This window comes from Labeo rohita, chromosome 10, assembly GCF_022985175.1.
Source record: "Labeo rohita strain BAU-BD-2019 chromosome 10, IGBB_LRoh.1.0, whole genome shotgun sequence".
NCBI lineage: Eukaryota > Metazoa > Chordata > Actinopteri > Cypriniformes > Cyprinidae > Labeo > Labeo rohita.
Window position 1 is genome coordinate 15,137,315 of NC_066878.1, and position 24,471 is coordinate 15,161,785.

Genomic DNA, 24,471 nt, shown 5'->3' on the forward strand with positions numbered 1-24,471 from the left:
CGTGTTCGATTTTTTTTTTTTTTAAATCATCATGAGTACATTTCTACCTACGTGTTTTATTTATTTATTTTTTAAAAAATAAGATTCATCAATTTTATCATCTGTAAGCGAATGAGTGTGTGTAAGTGAGAGAGAGAGAGAGAGAGAGCGAGAGAGAAAGAAAGAGAGAGAGAGAGAGAGAGGGTGGAAGAGAGTGAGGTGTTTGCACAAATACTGTTGCATCCCATCAGATTCATCGTCACACTTCTAATATTGTTTTTTCAAATGTCACGAGCGAGTGAAAATAAAACTCGTTCGCTTTTACAGATGATGCTCCGGATGAAGGTAAGTTCAGTTAATTTTGAGAAGGATATTTAGTCGGAATTTAGAAAATCACCCGCAATACTAAAGAATGTGTGTTTGATTGACTAAATGAATATAATTGCAAACGCAGCATGAGATTGTTACAGACGCGATTATTATAAGACACGTTTATTACCTGTTACCTGAAGAGCTGCATGATAATTAATCGATTTCGAGTTCATTTAAATGTGTAATTTGATTTTGTATAAAAGCGGTTAGTTCAAATTGTTTAGTGTAGCAGTATGTCTCATTTGTAGACAGTTAGCAGAACTAACAGGCAACTAGTGTTGACGGCGTCAATTGTTATTGCCAAGTCTCAGTGAGATTTGCATGTTTCAAACGACACGTTTTCTTAACTTGTTTAACTTGTTTAATCATAGACGAGGGAGAGCATTTCACTCCACGGATAGTCGAAATAAAACTGAATCTGCCCACGTGAAAAATACTGTAGTAAACTGTAGTAATTTTACTATTACTATAGTAGATTGTAGTGTACTGCAGTATATTATAGTGTTTACTACACATCTGCCCAAATGAAAAAATACTGTAGTAAACTGTAGTATTTTTACTAGAAGATTGTAGTATCTGTAGTATATTATAATATTTACTACAATTTGTTACTTTATATCACACCACACTGTAGTATTAACTATAGTGAATTCATAAAGTGCAGCAAGTACTGTAGGAAACTAGTATCTACTATAGTAAACTGTAGTATATTTTAGTATTTACTCTACACTTTAATTTATATCACACCATACTGTAGTATTAACTATAGTGAATTAATAAAATGCAGCAAGTATTGTAGGAAACTAGAATCTACTATAGTAAACTGTAGTAAATTGTAGTACACTGTAGTATATTATAGTATTTACAACGCTTTAATTTATATTGCACTATACTGTAGAAGTAACTATAGTGAATTCATAAAATGCAGTACATACTGTAGGAAACTAGTATCTACTATAGTAAACTGTAGTATATTTTAGTATTTACTCTACACTTTGTTAATTTATATCACACCACACTGTAGTATTAACTATAGTGAATTCATAAAGTGCAGTAAGTACTGTAGGAAACTAGTATCTACTATAGTAAACTGTAGTAAATTGTAGTACACTGTAGTATATTATAGTATTTACAACACTTTAATTTATATCGCACTATACTGTAGTATTAACTATAGTGAATTCATAAAATGCAGTACATACTGTAGGAAACTAGTATCTACTATAGTAAATTATAGTATATTTTAGTATTTACTCTACGCTTTGTTAATTTATATCACACCACACTGTAGTATTAACTATAGTGAATTCATAAAATGCAGTAGGTACTGTAGGAAACTAGTATCTACTATAGTAAACTGTAGTAAATTGTAGTACAATGTAATATATTATAATATTTACAACACTTTAATTTATATCGCACTATACTGTAGTAGTAACTATGGTGAATTCATAAAATGCAGTACATACTGTAGGAAACTAGTATCTACTATAGTAAACTGTAGTATATTTTAGTATTTACTCTACACTTTGTTAATTTATATCACACCACACTGTAGTATTAACTATAGTGAATTAATAAAATGCAGTAAGTATTGTAGGAAACTAGTATCTACTATAGTAAACTGTAGTAAATTGTAGTACACTGTAGTATATTATAGTATTTACAACGCTTTAATTTATATCGCACTATACTGTAGTAGTAACTATGGTGAATTCATAAAATGCAGTAATATTGTAGGAAACTAGTATCTACTACAGTAAATTATAGTATATTTTAGTATTTACTCTACGCTTTGTTAATTTATATCACACCACACTGTAGTATTAACTATAGTGAATTCATAAAGTGCAGTAAGTACTGTAGGAAACTAGTATCTACTATAGTAAACTGTAGTAAATTGTAGTATACTGTAGTATATTATAGCATTTACTATACTTTGTTAATTTATATTGCACCATACTGTAGTAGTAACTATGGTGAACTCATAAAATGCAGTAATACTGTAGGAAACGAGTATCTACTATAGTAAACTGTAGTATATTTTAGTATTTACTCTACGCTTTGTTAATTTATATCACACCACACTGTAGTATTAACTATAGTGAATTCATAAAATGCAGAAAATACTGTAGAAAACTAGTATCTACTATAGTAAACTGTAGTAAATTGTAGTACACTGTAGTATATTATAGTATTTACAACGCTTTAATTTATATCGCACTATACTGTAGTAGTAACTATGGTGAATTCATAAAATGCAGTAAGTATTGTAGGAAACTAGTATCTACTATAGTAAACTGTAGTAAATTGTAGTACACTGTAGTATATTATAGTATTTACAACGCTTTAATTTATATCGCACTATACTGTAGTATTAACTACAGTGAATTCATAAAATGCAGTAAGTATTGTAGGAAACTAGTATCTACTATAGTAAACTGTAGTAAATTGTAGTACACTGTAGTATATTATAGTATTTACAACGCTTTAATTTATATCGCACTATACTGTAGTAGTAACTATGGTGAATTCATAAAATGCAGTAATATTGTAGGAAACTAGTATCTACTACAGTAAATTATAGTATATTTTAGTATTTACTCTACGCTTTGTTAATTTATATCACACCACACTGTAGTATTAACTATAGTGAATTCATAAAGTGCAGTAAGTACTGTAGGAAACTAGTATCTACTATAGTAAACTGTAGTAAATTGTAGTATACTGTAGTATATTATAGCATTTACTATACTTTGTTAATTTATATTGCACCATACTGTAGTAGTAACTATGGTGAACTCATAAAATGCAGTAATACTGTAGGAAACGAGTATCTACTATAGTAAACTGTAGTATATTTTAGTATTTACTCTACGCTTTGTTAATTTATATCACACCACACTGTAGTATTAACTATAGTGAATTCATAAAATGCAGAAAATACTGTAGAAAACTAGTATCTACTATAGTAAACTGTAGTAAATTGTAGTATACTGTAGTATATTATAGAATTTACTACACTTTGTTTATTTATATCGCACCATACTGTAGTATTAACTATAGTGAATTCATAAACTGTAGTAAATATGGTAGTAAACTTTAGTGTTTACTGTAGTAATCAGTAGTAAATTGTAGTAGGCTATAGTATATTATAGTATTTACTACACTTTGCTCATTTATACTACAGTATATTCTAGCATTAACTATATTGAGTTTGTAAACTGTAGGCTAAGATGTAGTTTTTACTATAGTAAGCTGTAATAATTGTAGAGTATACTGTAGTATATTGTACTGTAGTATTTACTATACTTTATGCATGTCTTTTCTGAAAAGCTTAAAAAGTTATTCCTGGTCACATACTAAAAGATGGTGTGAAACTCCAGAGTAGCTCAATACAATGAAAAGAAAGTTGCAAAAATCATTTTCAAAATCAAAATCATTTCTAATCTCAGGTGTATGCCAAACCAACCAAAAATCAAGCATATTTATTTTTACTTTTACTGTATTGCATTTGATGTAAAAAATACTTCATGATTTTCATGATGTGAATTAATCTGTTGCTTATTCAAAATTGGGCTTACAGATGTGATCACTGACATGTCTTGTAATAATGATTTATTTTACTAAGTTAATAATAGAGCATATACATGACTGTGTGTGTGTGTGTGTGTGTGTGTGACGTCACATTTTATACCACTTTAAAGAGGTCATAAACTGCCTTTGTCTGCCTTTTGTACTGTTCTCTGAGGTCCACTTATGATGTTATCAAGATTTTTACATTAAAAAAAAATAAAACATAATTTAGAAGTAATAGGCTATTTCTGTCCTGTTTTGACCCCCTCATCAGAGCGCTGTTTGAATAGCTGTGGCAGATTGTAGACTCGGAAGTAAATGCGCTTGCCTCTCACGCAGTGATGTAGAAGCAGGCATTGATCTTCTTCTGTGGAGGCAGTGTTTAATTACACTATTAAATCAGAGAGTGGCACATTACACAACCTGTTGTTTTGACAGATTTCAAATGACAGTTTGGTTTCAAAATAAGCTGTTTTAGACTAACAAAGTTTTGAGTTCTGAAACTTGCAGGATGTTTTTATAGTACAATGACCTCTTACACTTGAAAAAGATCAAAGAAGTTTTGATTTCTCAGTTCATGATCCCACGGAGATCATCTTTCAACAGTTTTCTATTGTGACAACTTCCCTCCTAAATGTCTTTGATTCTAACAAAAATACAGGAAGCCTTCTGGTCTACTTATATATAATTTGTCAAACATCACACAAGAAAATTATTACAGTTATGGCCTATAGCCAGTAGCTCACCAGATGGTTGATATACAGACTCTAAGTCAGTACACACCTGATTAAAACAAAACATGACTTTTGTTTAATTGCACAGTTTATGGTTTGAATATATTCATCTAGGTTTTATTTGTAAGCACAAGGCATATTAATTTCCATGTCACCATGGTTTGTTGAAATATTGCTCTTGCCAAGACATTATAGATGTCAGTGTTGCTGTCTGGCTTGAGTATAAATCTATAAACCTCCCCAAGAATTACTTAATCAACTTGAAAGCTTTTTCCATATATTTCTGGCAACACACCTTAAATTGCTTTTGCTAAGGTTTTCAGAACACGAAATTTCTTAATTCTGTTTCAGTGACAGACATATATTTGGCCTGTATATGAGCTCCTGCAGTTAGTTCATTACACAATATTGACAAAAAGATCAGTCCTAAACGGCTTTTGTGAACTGAGGCGCCTAAAAACCTGCAGGAAATGACTGCTACACTAAAACAGTAACTTGAAGGAAAAAGCACTTTTCTGTCCCATTACTTATTGCAGAGAGTTTAAGAATCTGTCGCATGGGGCTAAAGACACAAGGGGTTCACAACCAAATATCACAATATTTTTATGATAACATATTTTATCTGAATTGCGAGACTTTGAATTGTAAGTGCCTCGAAATAATACATACTGAAAATAAACAACTTTCAATCTGAAAATAACATGTAGTTACTGACCTGAATCATGGATTGAATCGTTCAGACAATTCACTTGCTTCCTGAACTAGATCACTAGCTTGCTCACTGAACCACAGGTTATTCTGGATGACTCAAGCCAAAAACAATTATTGTTTTATTTGTACTTCTGGGAAGCATTGCTGAATGCTAATTCATTAAAGAATTAGTTCACTTGCTAAATAAAAATGTCCTGATAATTTACCCGCATGTCATCCAAGATGTTTATGTCTTTCCTTCTTCAGCCACAAAGAAATTAAGGTGTTTGAGGAAAACACACCAAGATTTTTCTCCATATTGTGGAATTAAATGGTGGCCAATGGGTTGAAGATGCAAATTGCAGTTCAATGCAGCTTCAAAGGGCTCTACACGATCCCAGCCGAGGCAGAAGTGTCTTATCTACAGAAACAATTGCTCATTTTCTAAAAAAAAAACCTAATTTGTTTATGCTCGTCTTGCACTAGTTGGACTTCACTCGATACGTAATCACGACACAAGATGAAAGTGGATGTACTGACCTAAACTGAATGTGCAAAGAAAGCCAAACGCCCTTAAACAAAAAAGATAAAACAACAATGTTGGATAAATATGTACTTGGAGGAGAAAATGAGATGGAGTTTTTTGGCCTACCCTACCATTTTGAATCGGAATGCACAGACAAAGAACTAACCGCTTGTGAATTTTCCAACATGATTAAGTAATGTGTTAAGTCATAGACATACATCACAGAGCTAGTGCAAGATGAGCATTTGTGGGTAAAAAGTATATACAAAATTTTGTGAAAACAATTCAACAAAGGCATCAGTACACTATTAGAGAAAGTTTATTAACACACATCTGAGTAATTCTGAGAATTTAAGTTGATGAATAAAAAAATCTAATTGGCTCTAAACGTTCATGCTTAAAATTATTCAGCCCCCAAAAGTCAAATTTGTTGCTTTAAAACCACCAGTAAATGTTGCATGGAAATGCTTATAAGCTTCTGTCACCTTTCTACTGCAATCTTGGCGCATTCCTTGCCTGAAAAAGCTTTCAGATCACTGATAATCTTTGGCTTTCACTTCAAATTCAACTTAAAAGTATTTTCAGTGAGAATTAAATCTGGAGACTGAACAGTCCACTCAAGAACATTCTATGACTAAATGCTAAACCAAGCATAACTAGATTGAGATGTTTACTTTCGGATGATTGTCTTGCAGGAAAATCCACTGATCATCAGCTTCAATATTTGCACCAAAGGCATCACAATTCTTGCCAAAATGGCCCGATACGTCAAAGAATCCATGATGTCCTTCATACAGTCATGATTTCCACTTCCTGCTACAATAAAGCAACCCCATAACAGGACTGAACCACCTCCAAGTTTGGCTATGGAGATGGTGTTCTTCCTTTTATAAGTTTTGCATTTTTTGCACTAGACATACTGCTGATCCAAAGGTCCAAAATGTTTGGCCACATCACTCCATAAAACATTCTTCCAGAACTCCACAGGTCTATCCAAATTAATTTTAGCATTTTCAAGTTGGCCTTTTTGTTCTTCTTGGTCTAGAGTGGTATTCAGCAAAATGCCCCAACACGAAGCCCATACTTGTTTAGTGTTCTTCTTATACACTGCATTGAAATGTTTTTCCTCCTTTCATCAGGTCACCTTTTAAAATTTGGCTGTAAGTTGCAGGTTTTTCCTCAATTGTTGGATGTTTTTGTTTAACACCCACATTTTAAATGAAGAATAAGACTGCCAGCTGTGTCTCTAGAAACTTTTAATGTCTTGGAAATCTTCATATAGCCTTTTTTATTATAATAAAACTATTTCTTCTCTATAGCTTTTGTGAGAGCTCTGTTGGCTTTACCATATTTGCTACTCAATTTCAGCACTTCAGAAAAACAAACTTTTTTTTTAAATTAGAGTTTTTAAAGGCTTAATTATATTTTAAGACAATTTTGTTTCCTACCATAAAAATATGTGACTTGATTGCAATGTTGAATAAGGTTTGAATAATTATGAATGGGCTCAAAAATAACTCATTACATTATATATTGACGTTATCACTTTTAATATGCCAGTAAACTGTTGTAGATTTACAGTTACGATTGCAACTGGATTTTTTCATGAATTTATTATTTTATAAGACCTTTACTCCTTGGCTGGGATCGTGTAGACCCATTTGAAGCTGCATTGAAACTGCATTTTGGATCTTCAACCTGTTGATCCCCATTGAAGTCCACTATATGGAGAACAATCCTGGAATGTTTTTCTTAAAAAACCTTCATTTCTTTTCGACTGAAGAAAGAAAGACATGAACATTTTAGATGAGGTGAGTAAATTATCAGGAAATTTTTATTGGTCCTGCTCGAAACATTGCTTATTATCTTAATTTTTTCTTCTTTTTAAGGTTGCAAGATCATAAAAACCATGCTGGCTAATGGTTGATATCAAAACAGATGAGAAGATGAAACATCTGTCTTCAAATGTCTTCAAGTGGGACTGCCAGGCAAGTCATGGATGGTTAACATCTGCACAGCATGTTTGCTACTCAGTCTTAACTTCATAACTTGCATGTAAAGACTCTCACATCATGACCAACGTGCTTCCAGCTGAAGATAACATAACTTTAACCTTTTTTCCTGAGAACTGTCCCAACTGTACTGCGATACCTGCATTTGACATTGACATCACAAAGACACTGGCTTTGGGCATAGTGCTGGTGCTCTTTATAATATTCGGTGTGATGGGCAACATCCTGGTCATCCTCTCTGTGGTGTGCCATCGCAACCTTCGTTCCGTGACGCACTATTTTATCGCCAATCTGGCCATTGCAGACCTGCTCCTGAGCTCTGTGGTGCTCCCGTTCTCCGCTGCATCGGAAGCCTTAGACCGCTGGGTGTTCGGCCGTCCTTTATGTAACGCCTGGACTGCGCTTGACGTACTATGCTGCACGGCATCCATCCTCAGCCTCTGTGTGATCTCTGTGGATCGCTGCATGGCCGTCAGTTACCCGCTGCGGTACCCTTCTTTAGCTACAGGTCGAAGAGCACTAGCGGCAGTGATGGCTCTATGGGCTCTTTCGGCTGCCATCTCCGTTGGACCGCTTTTCGGATGGAGGGAGCCCATGCCGGAGGACGAGTCGGTGTGTAGAGTGAATGAAGAGCCGGGATATGCTCTCTTCTCCGCCGCATGCTCATTCTACGTGCCGTTGGCGGTGATTTTGGTGATGTACTGTAGGGTGTATGTGGTGGCCCGGCGAAAGACTCGTTCCATGAATAAGGGCAGGCAGACTAATGGGTTAAATGAGCATGGAGTGACCCTGCGGATCCACTGTCGCAATGCTCAGCAGGCCGCCGGGAAGAAGGAAGCAGTGAGAGCGAAGAACTCGCACTTCGCCTTCATGCGTCTGCTCAAGTTCTCCCAAGAGAAGAAGGCGGCCAAGACTCTGGGGATTGTGGTGGGATGTTTTGTGCTCTGCTGGCTGCCTTTTTTCCTTGTGCTGCCCATAAGTGAGTATAAACTAGACGTTTTTGTGAACACACAGCAAAGCTCATCCAAAAACAAACAAACGATAAAATAAAGTATAATATAATTTAAATTCAGATAATAGTTTTAAAAATTATTTGGTAAATTTACTTGCTTATTTTATAAATATGATTACAGATTTTATGGAGTCACGCCACATAATGTTTTCCAAACTAAACTAACATTGTTTTTGTCACAAAAGAATCAATTGTCTATTATTTTAAGATTTTTGTTTTGCTTTGATTTTTGTTTTATATTTTGTGTGTTGGGTTTTGTTTTCGGTCACACTAGGCAATTTTGATTTGATTGTGTGTGTGTGTGGGTTTTTTTTTTTTCAAATATTAAACTGTTTTGTTAAAATATTACTTTTGTTTTTATAGCTTGCTGTGTTTTGTCTTGCTTTTCTTTTTTTCTATGTTTTGGTCGCACCACACAATTTTTATTTAATTATGGATTATGAAAGGTTTATATTTTGGTTTTGGGAGTCCCCATCAACAGTTTGGCACGCAAAAAACAACAACAACAACAACAACAACAAAAAAAAAACACTTTGATTGTCTTATAATATGTAAAAAACACTTTCACTGTCTTTTAATATGCATTTACTTTGACCTTATTAGCTCAACTACTCCCAAATGGTTCGCTCAACAATTCATGTTTCTAAACCCCTCCTTTGCGTGACGCTAATCTGTGGTGATTGGTCTGATGACCTAGTCTGTTGTGATTGGTCTACTGTGTGCAGCGCAAGTCTGAAACAGAATGCCCATCACCATTACGTTAAACACCAAAACACCCATGGTACATGCGTTAGCCCAACGCAGAAACGTATTGATAAAGCACTGCAGTTTGTACACCAACGTATGTTTATACGTATGTTTATTCTTTATCAGAACTCCACATAATAACGACAAACATTGACTATTCATAGACACATTTCTAGACAATGGCTCCATTTTCAGAATAAAGATTTCCTGATAATTTAATCACTCCCATGGCATCCAAGATATTCATGTCTTTCTTTCTTCAGCTGCAAAAAAAAATAAGGTTTTCGAGGAAACATTCCAGAATTTTTCTCCATATAGTGGACTTCAGTGGTGGCCAACAGATTCAAGGTCCAAACTGCAGTTTCAATGCAGCTTCAAAGGGCTCTATATAATCCCAGCCAAGAAATAAAGGTCTTATCTAGCAAAACGACCTGTTATTTTCATTTTCCAAAGTTGATATGATTCTTTAGGGTCTTAATGAAAAGTCTATAATATACATTGGTTAAAAATTTTCAAAGGTGGTGTAAAACAACACCCTTTTTACCTTGCCAAAATCAGCTCTGCAAAAATCATCCTGTTCTGGTCGAGGTTGCTTTAAATGCAAATGAGCGCTGCTCGCCCCGCCCCTCTCTTCTCTCTGTGGAGAGACGAGCCTGTTTACTTTAGCTGCGTTTAGCCGCTAAACTTCCTAACTACCACGTTATAAGGAAAGGCGATCGCAAAGATTCCTAAAAAAAATACCCCTTATACTCACTTCTGCTGTAAGTGAAGCTGGATCATGAATGATTTGTGCTAACATAGATGGATATATGTAGATCACTATGTTCATTATTACATCCAGCAACACAACACCTCAATCGCTCAATCAGAGATATTCTTGTCTAACTTACATCCCTGCTCCGGCATCAAAACAAAGAGGGCGGACCGTTACAGCTGATCTGAGGTTAAACGCTCATGTCAATGAACTATCGTGGTAGCGGCCTCTGTCGATGTGAGGCATCTGAGAATGGCTCGATTTGAAAAAGGGGATATTATTTTTACAGATTAATTAAAAACCACTGCATGGATTTTTATCATTATAGGGTAGATTTGTACATACACTGCCAACACACATTAACGTTCAAACAACATGTAAAAGTGAACTGATGACCGCTTTAAAAAATGTATCTTTATACACTTTTTAACAACAAATGCTCATCTTGTCTAGCTCTTTGATGCGCATGTGTAGTCTGTGCACTCCGGTTCAAGACCGTTATGGTACAGATTGGGAAAAACTCCCATCTCATTTTCTCTTCCAACTTCAAAATCATGCTACATCACAGGGTCGGTTCTTCTGAAGCGATGTAGGACGATTTTGAAGTTGGTGGAGAAAATGAGATAGAAGTTTTTCTACATACCCTAGTCTTGCATAGCCAGACCTTCAGACTGACGGCAGAAAGTCTGGGAACTTTGGCCGCCTTGAAAGACAGGTACAGCAACCAATTTGTGCCGCGTCATGTTTAGGGGAGTGGAAATGTCACCAAAATAGCAGAGGGGTGTGTAAAACTCTCTGACATATTTTAAGGATTCCACGCCGCAAACCTTACATTTTTCACATACTTTTGAAAATCCAGCCTTTAGTTGATCATGATAAGTGCTCATTGTCACAGTTGTAAACATGACGGCTTTCTTCTTTCGTGAAGGAGTTTGGCACCACGGCATTTTTCTTTCTAGGCGAAACGTTAAAGAACGCGACACACACGTCTCCTGAAAATCCTGTATAATCTAACCAATCAGATGAGACTTCGAAACTCCTGAAGTATTCAAGTTAAAAAAAAAAAAAACAACTAAGATTACATTTTCAGAGACATTTTAAGTCTTATTTTGACATAAAGTATAAGTGTGAGTTGTTTACTTTTTTAAATTAACACCATTATATTGTTCATTTAGACTGATTGCGAATGCAAAACCTGCACAAACACAAGAGGCAGGATTTTTTGCATGAACCAATCATAGCCCTTTATAACCAGTCATGTCCATTCACATCGCGATGGAGGCATTGCTCAACTGACCATATGCACGGATTATAACCGAACAAAACATCAGACAAGCTGATGTCAAAAATAGAGCTGTGCATGAAATGATTCAGACTAAATTCTGAGTAACAAAACTACAGCAGTTTATCTGGGTTGAATATAGGTTATTTAATAGCTTTTACAGTTCAAGATAAAACTTAAAAGATGTAGTTATTAAATGAAAACTAAAATATTTAAAATTCATATAGAATGCGTTATTTAATTCTTGTACCATTAATATTTAACTTAATTTGTAGTGAACTATATTTAAACAATTCACAATTACAGGCTGTTTGTGTCTGAGCTTATTTATTGATGTATTTTAATGACTTTCTGCACTTGCTATAGTTTATACTTCAGTGCCGTAAGTATAAAATATTTTGTACTAGTAATTTTATGATAAAATGAAAAGATAGGGAGTTGAAATGGCAGCTGCAGCCAATGAGTGATCCCCTGGTGTCATCTTCTGGTTATAAGGGTAATTTCATGTCATTTTAATCTTAAAAATCTTTTTATGTGAGCTTTTGTAATGTTTGCATTGTTTTATTTTTGTTTTACGATTTATTTTCTTATCCAATTTTTTGAGGAGACCCTGCCTCCCTTGTCTCCTTGGAGGAAACGCCCCTGATCTACATGTATATGCATATTATGCCCAACTTGAGATGAGATTTGCAACAGCTGCAGAAGGGAGAATATCATAAATATAAACAGCCACAAATGAGATTCAAATAGCTTAAATTTATTTGGTCTGTTCCTCATACAAATTTAGTGTACGGTTTCAGAAGAAATACAGTGCATGAATGTCATTTTGGCTGTTTCCTCCTCATTTATTTTCATTGCTCAGAAAACAGCCAGAAGAAAGTCGGATTTGTAACAACATGAGGGTGAGAAAATGACGTCTGAATTTTGTTTAACCTTTAACTGCAACAACTGCAATAATGCGAGAACATACTGCACTGAATATTTCGTTATTTTAAATGAGGTATGTGAGTGTATTTGATAGACACACGCTGTTTTCAAAACACATTTTAGATGTTATGCCTTCATTTATTTTCTGTTTGTTCTCACCCATGTTTCCAAACGACCCAATGTTCTCCCACAGTATGCCGCTGTACGTAAACAGCATCGACATAATCCTTGCTGGGCCTTTTAGATTGCATTTAAATGAGCTTGTTTACAACAACAGAATGAATTATGAAAGAAAGAGAAAGTATTGCAGTCTGTTTCAACCCAGAATAGAGGCTTTTATATGCTAAACAGCAGCCCTAGTTCAGAAAACCATCTTTTGTATGGATTCCACATGTGTTTGCAGGCAAACCATTTGAACTTTCATTGAATGTTTGCTTATTTACCGGCCTGTGTGTTTGGTAATTGGACAGTTAAAATGCTGTGTCAATCATTTGTGCATCTAATTCAAGGCTTTCGAAATACTGGAGTGAAATGCACAAATCAAAGCAAAGCCTTTGAAAATAGGAAACATGCAAAACCATTTGACCCGTCGTCTTGAGGTGACCTTATGAATGATTGAGGTCTCCTGCTGCATATATTGTAGTAATTCTGTGTTTTCATTCTTTCTGTGTCTCCAAAGGCTCCATCTTTCCATCGCACAGACCCCCAGACACTGTCTTCAAAATTACTTTCTGGCTGGGCTACTTCAACAGCTGCCTCAACCCCATCATCTACCCGTGCTTCAGTCAGGAGTTCAAGAAGGCCTTCCAGAACGTTCTTCATGGTCACTGCCTCAGCAGAACACACAGGCCCTGGAGCCCTTCGGCCTCTGCTCGAGACCCTGTGCATGGCCCCAAATCTCCACGGAGTTTCCCATCTGCATCTACTGACTCCCGGAGGCCTACTGATGCATCGCCTACCGCTAATAAAAACTCTTATACTGCACATAGCAACAGTGCTCTGAATGTGCCTGAAACATCTCTGACAATGAAAGTTCATCAGGTTTCTGTATGCAAAATGGGCGGTGAGGCTGTATGAAATGCTTTTGAACGAATAAAAGACAAAAGACAAGGTTGTAAACAATGCCACTGTGGAATGGAACAAAGATTACTGGGAATCTGGCTAATTCTTGTATACAGGAGCACCACCTTGTGGCAACATCTATAATATGCATCTGCACTTTTGTGAAGCTTAAAACTGTGAGGAGTTATAATTTGAAGTGTACAAATGTGCTTGGTAACTTCAAAACTTGTGCAAATACAAGTACACTGTAATAAAAGTGAAGGATGTTAATATGAAGGCATTTTTCATATTTTACCCATATTTTGAATCACACACTGCATTGTATGGTGCTTTGGACTTGAAGGAAATGTCCATAAAACTTACGAGATTTATACAGATTTTTTTCTTAGAGTCTATAACAGGGCCAAAAAAATGTTCCTTATGATTTGAATTAGTTATCATATAAATCTACAAACAAATAAATAAATCATTCATACATAAATAAATATGATTCCAATATTACAAATGTCATAGGATGACCATATTTGTTTATATGATGATAGAAGACTATTAAAGGGTATTATATGGATGTATATATATATATACATATATATATATATATATATATATGTGTGTGTGTGTGTGTGTGTTTAAAGAAGTTTCTTATGCTCATCAAGACCATATCTATTTGATCAAAAAATACATAAAAACAGTATTTTTGTTAAATATTATTGCTATTTAAAATAATCGTTTTCTATTTTAATATACTTCAAAATGTAAATTCATTCCTGTGAAGCAAAGCTGAATTTTTAGCATCATTACTCAGTCTTCAGTGTCACATGATCCTTCAGAAACCATTCTAATATGCTGATTTACTATCAATTTATTATCAAACAGTTGCTTAATATTTTTTAAGACCTGTGATACTTTTTTCAGGATTCTTTAATAAAAAGTTAGAAAAACTGTGTTTATTCTAAACAGAAATTTTGTATTACAATATACAGTAGTATTTAAAAGTTTGGGGTCAGTAAATTCTCTCTCTCTCTCTCTCTTTTAAGAAATTACTACTTTTATTCAGCAGGGATGCGTTTAATGGATAAAAGGTGATAGTAAAGACTTATATTGTTAGAAATTATTTCTATTTTGAATAAATGCTGTTCTTTTTAAGTTTTTATTCAAAGAATCAAAGAAAAAAGTTAAATAAATAAGCTGCACAACCGTTTCAACACTGATAATAAGCATATTGAATGATTTCTGAAGGAGTAATGGCTGATGAAAATTCAGCGCTGAATCACAGAAATAAATTCTATTTAAAGTATATCAAAATAGGAAACCAATATTAGAAATTGCAATAATATTTCACAATTTTACTGTTTTTTTCTGTCTTTTAAATTACATAAATGCAGTCTTAAAGAGCATATGAAACTCCATTAAAACCATTAAAAATCTTACTGATCCCTTAATGATGTCTGTCTGTGTATGTATGTATATATATATATATATATATATGAAGTGTTCAGATGCAAAACCAGCTAAATCCATCTGACATCTTTCTTAAAAAATGCATTTTTATTAGGCTCAGATGTATAGGTTTCTATGTAAGTACTGGTACTTCTGATTGGGCTGAGGCTGGAATTTTAGTGAGTTTGAAGTAAAAGTATTTGATGGATGTATAATATGTGTCAGGAGCATTCACTCAGTATCATTATCTCATTTTTGACCGAGATGGCTTTTAGCTGGTTTTGCATCTGAACTCTTCATGTATATATGTATATGTGTGTGTGTGTGTGTATGTGTATGTCGTCGCCTTGCAATTATAAGGTTCTATATGACATTTTTGTCAAAATGGAGTTATTCATATATTCGTATTCAATGACAATTTATTTATATTATGTAATGTTTCTTTTGTAAGCGGTGTACATTATGGGCCTTTTTTTTAGAAAACAAAAATGTTTCTATGAACAGAAGTCTATGGAACGCAAAAACTTTGAAGCTCAATAACTTAAAAACGTTCAGAATGCAGACAGAACCTTATAATTCCATAATTCCAAATATATATATTTGGAACAGCTAAAATTTAAGAAAAGAGAAGAGAAAATACATATTTTTTCCATTTTATTAATTTTCCTTTTTTGTAACATTACCATCCAAGGGATTTGACACTTTTAAGAGCAAGCAAACATCCTCAAACAGCACAGCCAACAGAATAAACACCAGCACACAACACGTTCACTTCTTGAATAAGGAAAGAGAGGGGGAAGTGAAGGTTTTGGGATTAGAAATCATTGGCAATCTCAGATTGAACAATCTTTCAGTTCCCATCTGCATTTTACATAGATTACATACCACGCATAGAAGAACATTCAAGCGTACATAGCAAAGTGTGTGTGTGTGTAGTGTTAGTGCCAACAGCTGCTCTGGGATCAGAGGAAATGCTTAAGGCATGTTTCATTTGAACTCTTGCATATGATTTGATGTCTCAATAAGGAAAGGACATGGAAAACACAATTCTGTTTTCAGTTTATGCCATATTTCCACACCAACTTCAATGAAATAACTTTTTTTTGTTTGTTTAAAAAAAAAAAAATTAAATTTATCTCAGAAGCAAAACTGTGGAGAAATACAAATAAAATGTTAAATTAAAAAGTAAGATTTCTTTTCTCCCAATATATCTAGAATTACTAAACGTATTACCTTCCTGGAAAACAAGACTAAAATAGCTATAAATATTGTCTCTCAAACCATCAACCTACAAATCTGAGGAAAATGTGCCACTATGCAAGAAAGGCGGGAAAAGTACGAGGCAGCTGTCTTTTTTTTTTTAAGGGTGGGTACTGTAAATGGTTTGTGTTACACTGTAATCACGACTAAGTTGAAATGATCCAGTCATTCGATGTTGTTTTAATAGCACCAGGCCCAGAAGGGTTGCTAAGGGCATGCTTCCGATGTATAATGTGTTGCCATGACAAATAAAAGAGTCAGATCCTGTTGTCTTGCAGGGACAGTCGTCATAGTAACAGTGGGAAAGCAATGAGGTCAGCAAGAAACAAAAAAGAAACAGGAAGAAAGAAAACAATCATAACAGTCATGAGGTGATAGACTCTGTGGGGCCTGCAGAGGCCATTATTAACACATCAGTCCGTGCGAACAGACGAATGAATCATTATAACCTCGCCTTACACTCCATTTGAGAGATACACATTCCTAAGACTAACGGTGAAACGACAACCTGACTTTTCTCTTGCTGTAGCTTTTTTTCTAATGAACTTGAAGAACATGACTGAAACTAGTTTAAGAGCGGACATTTGAGTGAGCACAGGGTGGTGTTCTATTAACGTTTATATCGAGAAATGGTACAAAATGTCATTTTCTTAATTAGTGTTTTTGTCGTGAATCCCAGTAAAAAGACGTAAACATTTAATTAATTTTAACCCAATTCTTATATATAGGCTACACAAGAAAGAAATATATAAACTTACATACACAAATTATTTTTTTCTGTGATCAGGAAAGTCCCCTTTTAAGAATGTCGCACCTTTTAAGAATTTACTGTAAAGCAAAATTTCTTTCTTTGCAGTGTAAGTTTCTCTAAGAGCACGTTAGTGGAAAGAAATGATGACAATACGTGAGGAACAATTGTAATTAAATACTTCTGTGTTCACTCGCAAAACTTTTGCAAAAGTATTGCCAGATAATGTTTCATTCGCTTGCAAAACTTTGGCTCTCTCGCAAACGAAAGTTTGCGTTCACTCGTACTACTTCAGCTTGAAAAAGCACCGAGATATAGTTTGTCCTCCAACCTCATGTTATTAACATTACAGTGTTTTCCGAGTGAACGCAAAGTTTCTTAAGGGAAAGCAGAAGCAATCGAGCGCTGTTTTCAGAGGAACCCAAAGGTTTTGCAAGAGAACTTAAAAGCATTGAAATAGGCCTATAGATTTTTCTCTCATGTCATTTAACTAGACTTTAACATTATTTATTTAACGCAAAGTTCTCTAGGGAACGCAAAAAATTGTGTGAAGGAAAAAGTTTTATAATATAATTTCTCCTCCCACCACATTTGACTAAACTTTAACATAACGTTTTGCGAGGGAATGCAGTTTTCCTGGGAAACGCAAAAGTTTTGAAAGAGAACTCAAAAGCATTGGAATAAGCCTATAGTTTATTTTTATATTTTATATATTTTTTTCCCTAAACTTTAACATTACTCAAGTTTTGCAAGTGAGTGCAAAGTTTCTCAGAAGAATGCGTGTTTTGCCAGTGAACAAAACGTTTCTGTGGGAATGCAAAAAAATGTGAGAGAACTTAATTTATCCTCCAGCCACATTTTACTAAACTTTAACATAACGTTTTGCGAGCGAATGCAAAGTTTCTCTGGGGAAAGCAAAAGTTTTGCAAGAGAACTCAAAAGCATTAAACTTTTTCCTCTCATCTAATTTTACTAGACTTTAACATTACCTAAGTTTTGCGAGTGAATGCAAGGTTTCTCAGAGGATCGCAAAAAAAAAGAAAGAAAAAAGAAAGAAAGAAACACAAACAAAACTTTAAACTTAAAACTCTAAACTTTAATGTTTTGCGAGCGAATGCTAAATTTCTCTGGGGAACACAACAGTTTTGCAAGAGAGCACAGGTGTTGAAATATTTTTTTTTTCTCCCTCCTCATTTTACCAAATATTACTCAAGTTTTGCAAAGTTCTCAGAAGAACGCGTGTTTTGCGAGTATACATAAAGATTCTCTGGGGAACGCAAAAACATGTGAGAACTTGAAAGCGTTGAAATATAGTTTACCCTACAGCCAACTTTAATATAACGTTTTGCAAGCGAATGCAAAGTTTCTCTGGGGAAAGCAAAAGTTTTGCAAGAGAACTCAAAAGCATTGAAATAGGACTATAGTTTTTCCTCTCATCTTATTTTACTAGACTTTAACATTACCAAGTTTTGGGAATGAACGCAAGGTTTCTGAGAGGAACGCAAAAAAAAAAAAAAATTGTGAGAACGAAGTTTTGAAATAACTTCTCCCACCACCACATTTTACTAAACTTTAACTTAACGTTTTGCTAGGGAAAAACGCTCTAGGGAACACAAAAGTTTTGCAAGAGAATAAAAGCGATGAAATATAGTTTTTCCCGCACCTCATTTTACCAAACATAACTCAAGTTTCGCAAATGAGTGCAAGTTTCTCAGAAGAAAGCGTGTTTTGCGAGTAAACACAAAGCATCTCTTGGCAACGCCAAAAATTGTGAGAGAACTTGAGAGCTTTGAAACATACTTTATCCTCCAACCACGTTTTACTAAACTTTAACAATTTGCGAGTAAATGTGAAATTTATCTGGAAAACGCTAAAGTTTTGCAAGTGAACTCAAAAGTATTGACATCCCCAACTCAATTTTTTTCGCATCACCAAGTCCATTTAGGAGCGTAGTTTCCTCAGTTTAAAAAAAAATCTTCCAGTAAACAATAACTTTACAACAACCAAGCAGCGATGAATATGTAAGTTTAAACCCTGTCAGCAGCACTGGAATGAATCAGAGCGTGTGTGTGTGTGTGTGTGTGTGTTTCTCTGTGTTGAGTCACAGAGGAAAAGGAAAGCAATGGAGAATGATGATAGAGGCCAAGATTTTGCCGATGTGCAAGAGGGAAAAGAAAACAGCTGGAGGACAGGGTTTACTAAATGAAAAACAGGCTATACAAAAAGTCCCGCCATTGCTAATCCATAGTGAGATTTAAGCAAGGCACATTAAATCCAGTTAAAGCCTTTTTATTACTTTCTACTATGCCTTCTTTGTCTGAGCTGAACCTAAATATTAGCACCATCCACAAAATGTGGAATATCGTTACTTTAAGAGTTTTGTGGCGGTATCTAACTTCCATGCTAGTGTACTCATAAATGTTAGCAGATAAACACATTTGAAACATCTTTCTCCAAACTGCAAATGAAGTAAAAATATTGATGACTAATCTTGTACTATGCTGATTTTTGTCCAATCAAACGCTCTCAAGAACGACAGTGTCCCGCCCTCAACACCACAAGCAACTGACTAGCATTGGGTAGAAAATGCCAAATCATAATAAACCAATAAATGACTGACATAGCCTACCTAATGCCTCATTTATTCATATAAAGAGATGACCCCTTCAGAGTGCCCAGTCCAGACGTCTTGTTTCAAAAGGAAATGCGTCAAACACAGAAGAAAACTGATACTAGCTGTTCAGTGCATTGCCCTTTATGTTTTAAGGTATGTTTTTCAGGTTTCCAGCCCAACTTGGATGAAAAACAAACAGATTAACAAAAAATCTTTCATTCATTCTTTGACAAAATAAAAGGAACAACAACACGAAAACATGGAGCTGCCACAGGCGCAGTTGTTGAAAATCACCTTTAACCGTTAACTTTTATTTTATGATATTATTACAGTATGTAGCATTTACTACGGCACTAAAATGAATGTCGACGTTAGAAATGGTGCTGTGATAAATCATATTTTAAGCCTTTCAATAGCACTATGACAAGTTAAGAGAAAAATCTGGCACCTTTGTATCGGTTCACCGGCTATTTTACATTTAACAGCCTTTGAGTTGTCTCGAACAAAAAACATGAACAAGCTCTTGTAGAAGTACTCAACGTGATCAGTACATCTCAGGCACAGCTTGGAGTTATAGATACAAAAAAAGACACATTAGCATAAGGTCTGCGATATCACATTTGTTGACATAGAAAGTAGCGGCATAGTCCTCAATAGACCGTAAAATCTCACGACTCACATGGCACATTCGTTTTGCGCTTCAGCCAAACTTACGGAAACATCCATCGGGGGGTTGACTCTCTGCCCAAAGTATGCTTAATAAGCGTGTAAATCTCTACACTCAGTTCACAAAAGCACATTTTCTTGCACTTATTTGTCCACAAGGTGTCAACATGTCTCGTTTCTACTTCATTTCTAGTGCTCCTGTGTCGAGTGCTGTTTGAGCAAGGCTATCAAAAATGCTTTGAAAGGCAACAAGTTCGGCTGTAAACATATACCAAGTGTTTGCCTCAACACTTAAGTATACTTTGGGCTTTAGTGCCTTAGGAAGTTGCTACCAATTTCACATGCATGTTGTTCTTCAAAAGTGATGTAATACAGCGTTTTCTTTAGCTAACTATGGAAGCTAAAAAGAAATTATGACTTTCTAGCTCACAATTGAGACTTTTTCTGGCCAATGTCAGATATAATATAATGCGAGATATAAACTCAGACTTCTGACTTGCTTGCAATTGCGAGTTTACATCTCGCAATTCTGACTTTCTGACTGAGTTTATATATCATTTCTGACGTCTTTCTTCAGAATTCTGAGGTTACATCTTGCGATTCTGAATTTATTTCACAATTCTGACGTCTTTCTTTAGAATTCTGATTTCAAATCTCGCAATTCTGAGTTTATACATCGCAATTCTGACGTCTTTCCTTGGAATTCTGAGTTTACATCTCGCGATTCTGAGTTTATATATCGCAATTCTGACGTCTTTCCTCAGAAGACTGATCTTACATCTGGCGATTCTGAGTTTATATATCGCAATTTTGATGTCTTTCCTTGGAATTCTGAATTTACATCTTCCGATTCTGAGTTTATATATCAATTCTGACGTCTTTCTTCAGAATTGTGAGAATATATATCGCAATTCTGACGTCTTTCCTTAGAATTCTCATTTTACATCTCGCGATTCCGAGTTTATATATCGCAATTTTGATGTCTTTCCTTGGAATTCTGAATTTACATCTCGCGATTCTGAGTTTATATATAAATTCTGACGTCTTTCTTCAGAATTCTGAGTTTATATATCGCAATTTTGATGTCTTTCCTTGGAATTCTGAATTTACATCTCGCGATTCTGAGTTTATATATCAATTCTGACGTCTTTCTTCAGAATTCTGAGAATATATATCGCAATTCTGACGTCTTTCCTTAGAATTCTCATTTTACATCTCGCGATTCCGAGTTTATATATCGCAATTTTGATGTCTTTCCTTGGAATCCTGAATTTACATCTCGCGATTCTGAGTTTATATATCAGTTCTGACGTCTTTCTTCAGAATTCTGAGAATATATATATCGCAATTTTGATGTCTTTCCTTGGAATTCTGAATTTACATCTCGCGATTCTGAGTTTATATATCAATTCTGACGTCTTTCTTCAGAATTCTGAGAATATATATATCGCAATTTTGATGTCTTTCCTTGAAATTCTGAATTTACATCTCGCGATTCTGAGTTTATATATCAATTCGGACGTCTTTCCTTGGAATTCTGAGTTTACATCTCGCGATTCTGAGTTTATATATATCATTTCTGACGTCTTTCTTCAGAATTCTGAAGTTACATCTTGCGATTCTGAATTTATATGTCACAATTCTGACGTCTTTCCTTGGAATTCTGATTTTAAATCTCGCAATTCTGAGTTTATGCATCGCAATTCTGACTTCTTTCCTCAGAAGACTGATCTTACATCTCGCGATTCTGAAATTATATATTAATTCTGACGTCTTTCTTCAGAATTCTGAGAATATATATATATCGCAATTCTGACGTCTTTCCTTAGAATTCTGATTTTACATCTCGCAATTCTGAGTTTATATGGCAATTCTGACTTCTTTGCTCAGAAATCTGATTTTACATCTCGCAATTCTGACTTTTTGACTGTTTTACTCTCAGAATTGTGAGAATAAAAGCAGAACTGTAAGATATGCACTCAGTATTGAGAAAAGGTTAGAATTGTGAGACAAAAAGTTGTAGTTACCTTTTTCATATCCCCTGACAGAAATAGGCTTCCATAGCTAACACCTGCTAAGTTCTCAATTATCCTTACAGTAGCTAAACAGCTCACAATTTTTTGACGGCCAAATCCAAACTTAATTTTATCCTCTTCTTAACCTTTATGTATTGAAGCAGCTTGTGCAAAAAAAAAAAAAAAATAATAATAGTTTGAGGCCAAAACAGGGAGGGTTTTCAGCTAAAACCATTTGTGGTCGTCTCTTATTTTCTCCAACATTGCTAAGCTGTTTGTTTTTTACATGCGGTTTCTTCTTCTACAACATTAACAGTGTTAATTAAATATCTCTGGTTGTGAAACAACACGTTTTTTTAATCAGCGACCACTGGAAAAGCTTTCTTTTATTGACTGGTACAGAAAGGGCACGGGCGGAATACGGTCAGGTGTTCATACTGATGTAAACTGATTGTTTGAGTAAAAAAAAACTAATAAAAGAATCTTAAAAATAATAACATTCCTAATGTAGTAGACTTAAAAGTCCTAATAGACTTTTAGCCACAAGCAATGACACAAGAAACCCAGTATTCTAACCCTCGCCTTGTTAATAAGTAACAATGATGAACAGCTTCTCTAATACACGCACTTGATCCCTCTGATTTCAAAAAGCAAATAAAGTTAAATACAAAAATAATAACATGACTCGTGGTGGGTAGAAAGTACAGTATAAAAATCATACAATCAGAAGTGCTCAAATGTGGATGTTACATTTTTTCCTTCTCTCTTCACATGAGGCAAATACTTTTTTTTCTCTAGATGTCTCGTGGTGCAAGGTTTGGGGAAAGTAAAACAAGGGAATCGGGCGAGAGCTCAGGGGTTGGGAGACTAGGGAGTGGAGAATCATAGGCCCTGTGGAGGGTTCCCGATGTGACACGCTGGTCTCAGCAAACACCTCCGTTATAGACATCCCTCCCCCCCAACCCCCTATTCTCCTGTCGACTTGACGGAGGGCATCTAGCCCAGGCTGGTGATGTTGGCCCTGCCACCAGGGGGCGCAACGATGCGCTGGGTGTTGCGGCGGGGGACGTTGTCGTCAATCTGAGCACCTGAAATAAGACAAATCAAAAGGGAATCAACCCTATGGTGTCTAAATATGTAAACGCGATGACACTGTTCCTGTGAAAGCAGTCAAAAGAGTTCACACTGTGAATAAAATATTTGATTTTTAGTGTATATTTTGTAAACTGCTCACCGGAGAGGCTGAAGCCGGACTGGTGCAGGTTGCGGACCGGTTGAGCAGGCTGCTTGGCAGGAGAAGTTTTGGCAGAGGAAGCAGGGGTCACAGCTTTGGGCGTCACTGAGACTTCGCAGACCGGCCCGTCGTAGAGACCCCGTGGGACGCCCCTCAGTTCAGCAAGCTAACAACAACAGTGCATGATAAAATTAATAAAACAGCTTATCTGATAACCTCAAACACTTAGAAAATGACAATGAAGCATTAATGCAGAAAAACATTTATTTATATTAACAGATTATATTAACAGGCATAAATTTTAATTTATTACAGAATATATTTACAGAAAAAAATAGGAAATGTATTCATTCATTTATGTATTTATTTATGGATAATAAATATTTATATTATTCAAAACAGTATTTTATAAAACCAAGATTAAAAAAAAAAACTACAAAAAGTAAAAGATATGAAAATAATTCATAATAAACAGAAAAAAAAAAAAAAAAAGATTATTTATTTATATAACAAATATTTATAATTCTTTATTAAGTATTCTACAAAACCAACATTAATAAAAAAATCAATAACAACAAAACATTTTATAAATAACATTTTATATTAAAATTGTATTTTATATATAATGTAAATAAATTTATTTCTTTATTTTTTATATTTATATATTTTTATATATTTATATAATATTTATTTATATATTATTATGACATTTATATTCTTTTAAAACCAACACACACACACACACACACACACACACACACATATATATATATATATATATATATATATATATATAATTGAAAATAATAAGAATTATTTTG

General features: G+C 34.6%; 2 protein-coding genes across 6 annotated transcripts in view; one reads left to right on the top strand and one right to left on the bottom strand.

Moving 5' to 3' along the window:
• The first annotated feature begins 191 nt into the window (after positions 1–191).
• On the top strand, positions 192–13,929 carry adra1ab (adrenoceptor alpha 1Ab). Of its 2 annotated transcripts, XM_051120447.1 has the most exons (4): positions 192–324; positions 7,504–7,688; positions 7,767–8,868; positions 13,291–13,929. In XM_051120447.1, the coding sequence occupies exons 3-4, from the start codon at positions 7,950–7,952 to the stop codon at positions 13,686–13,688; spliced, it is 1,317 nt and encodes a 438-aa protein (XP_050976404.1). In that variant the 5' UTR covers positions 192–324; positions 7,504–7,688; positions 7,767–7,949; the 3' UTR covers positions 13,689–13,929. The 2 variants fall into 2 exon arrangements, with proteins under 2 accessions (XP_050976404.1, XP_050976403.1); XM_051120446.1 differs by lacking the exon at positions 7,504–7,688.
• Positions 13,930–15,754: 1,825 nt separating this feature from the next.
• The window catches only part of dpysl2b (dihydropyrimidinase like 2b), a 39,235-nt gene continuing 30,518 nt past the window's right edge, over positions 15,755–24,471 (bottom strand). For all 4 annotated transcript variants that reach the window (XM_051120438.1, XM_051120437.1, XM_051120436.1 and 1 more), the window contains 2 exons: positions 23,651–23,816; positions 15,755–23,504 (listed from right to left, as the gene is read on the bottom strand). In XM_051120438.1, the coding sequence (XP_050976395.1) occupies positions 23,413–23,504; positions 23,651–23,816 (258 nt within the window). In that variant the 3' untranslated portion in view covers positions 15,755–23,412. The remainder of the gene's footprint in view (positions 23,505–23,650; positions 23,817–24,471) is intronic.

Excerpts from the sequence above, each read along its gene's own strand:
- adra1ab (XM_051120447.1), top strand. The coding sequence starts at position 7,950 with ATGACCAACGTGCTTCCAGCTGAAGATAACATAACTTTAACCTTTTTT. Across the intron at positions 8,869-13,290 it reads TTTCCTTGTGCTGCCCATAA|GCTCCATCTTTCCATCGCAC; the intron begins GTGAGTATAAAC and ends GTGTCTCCAAAG.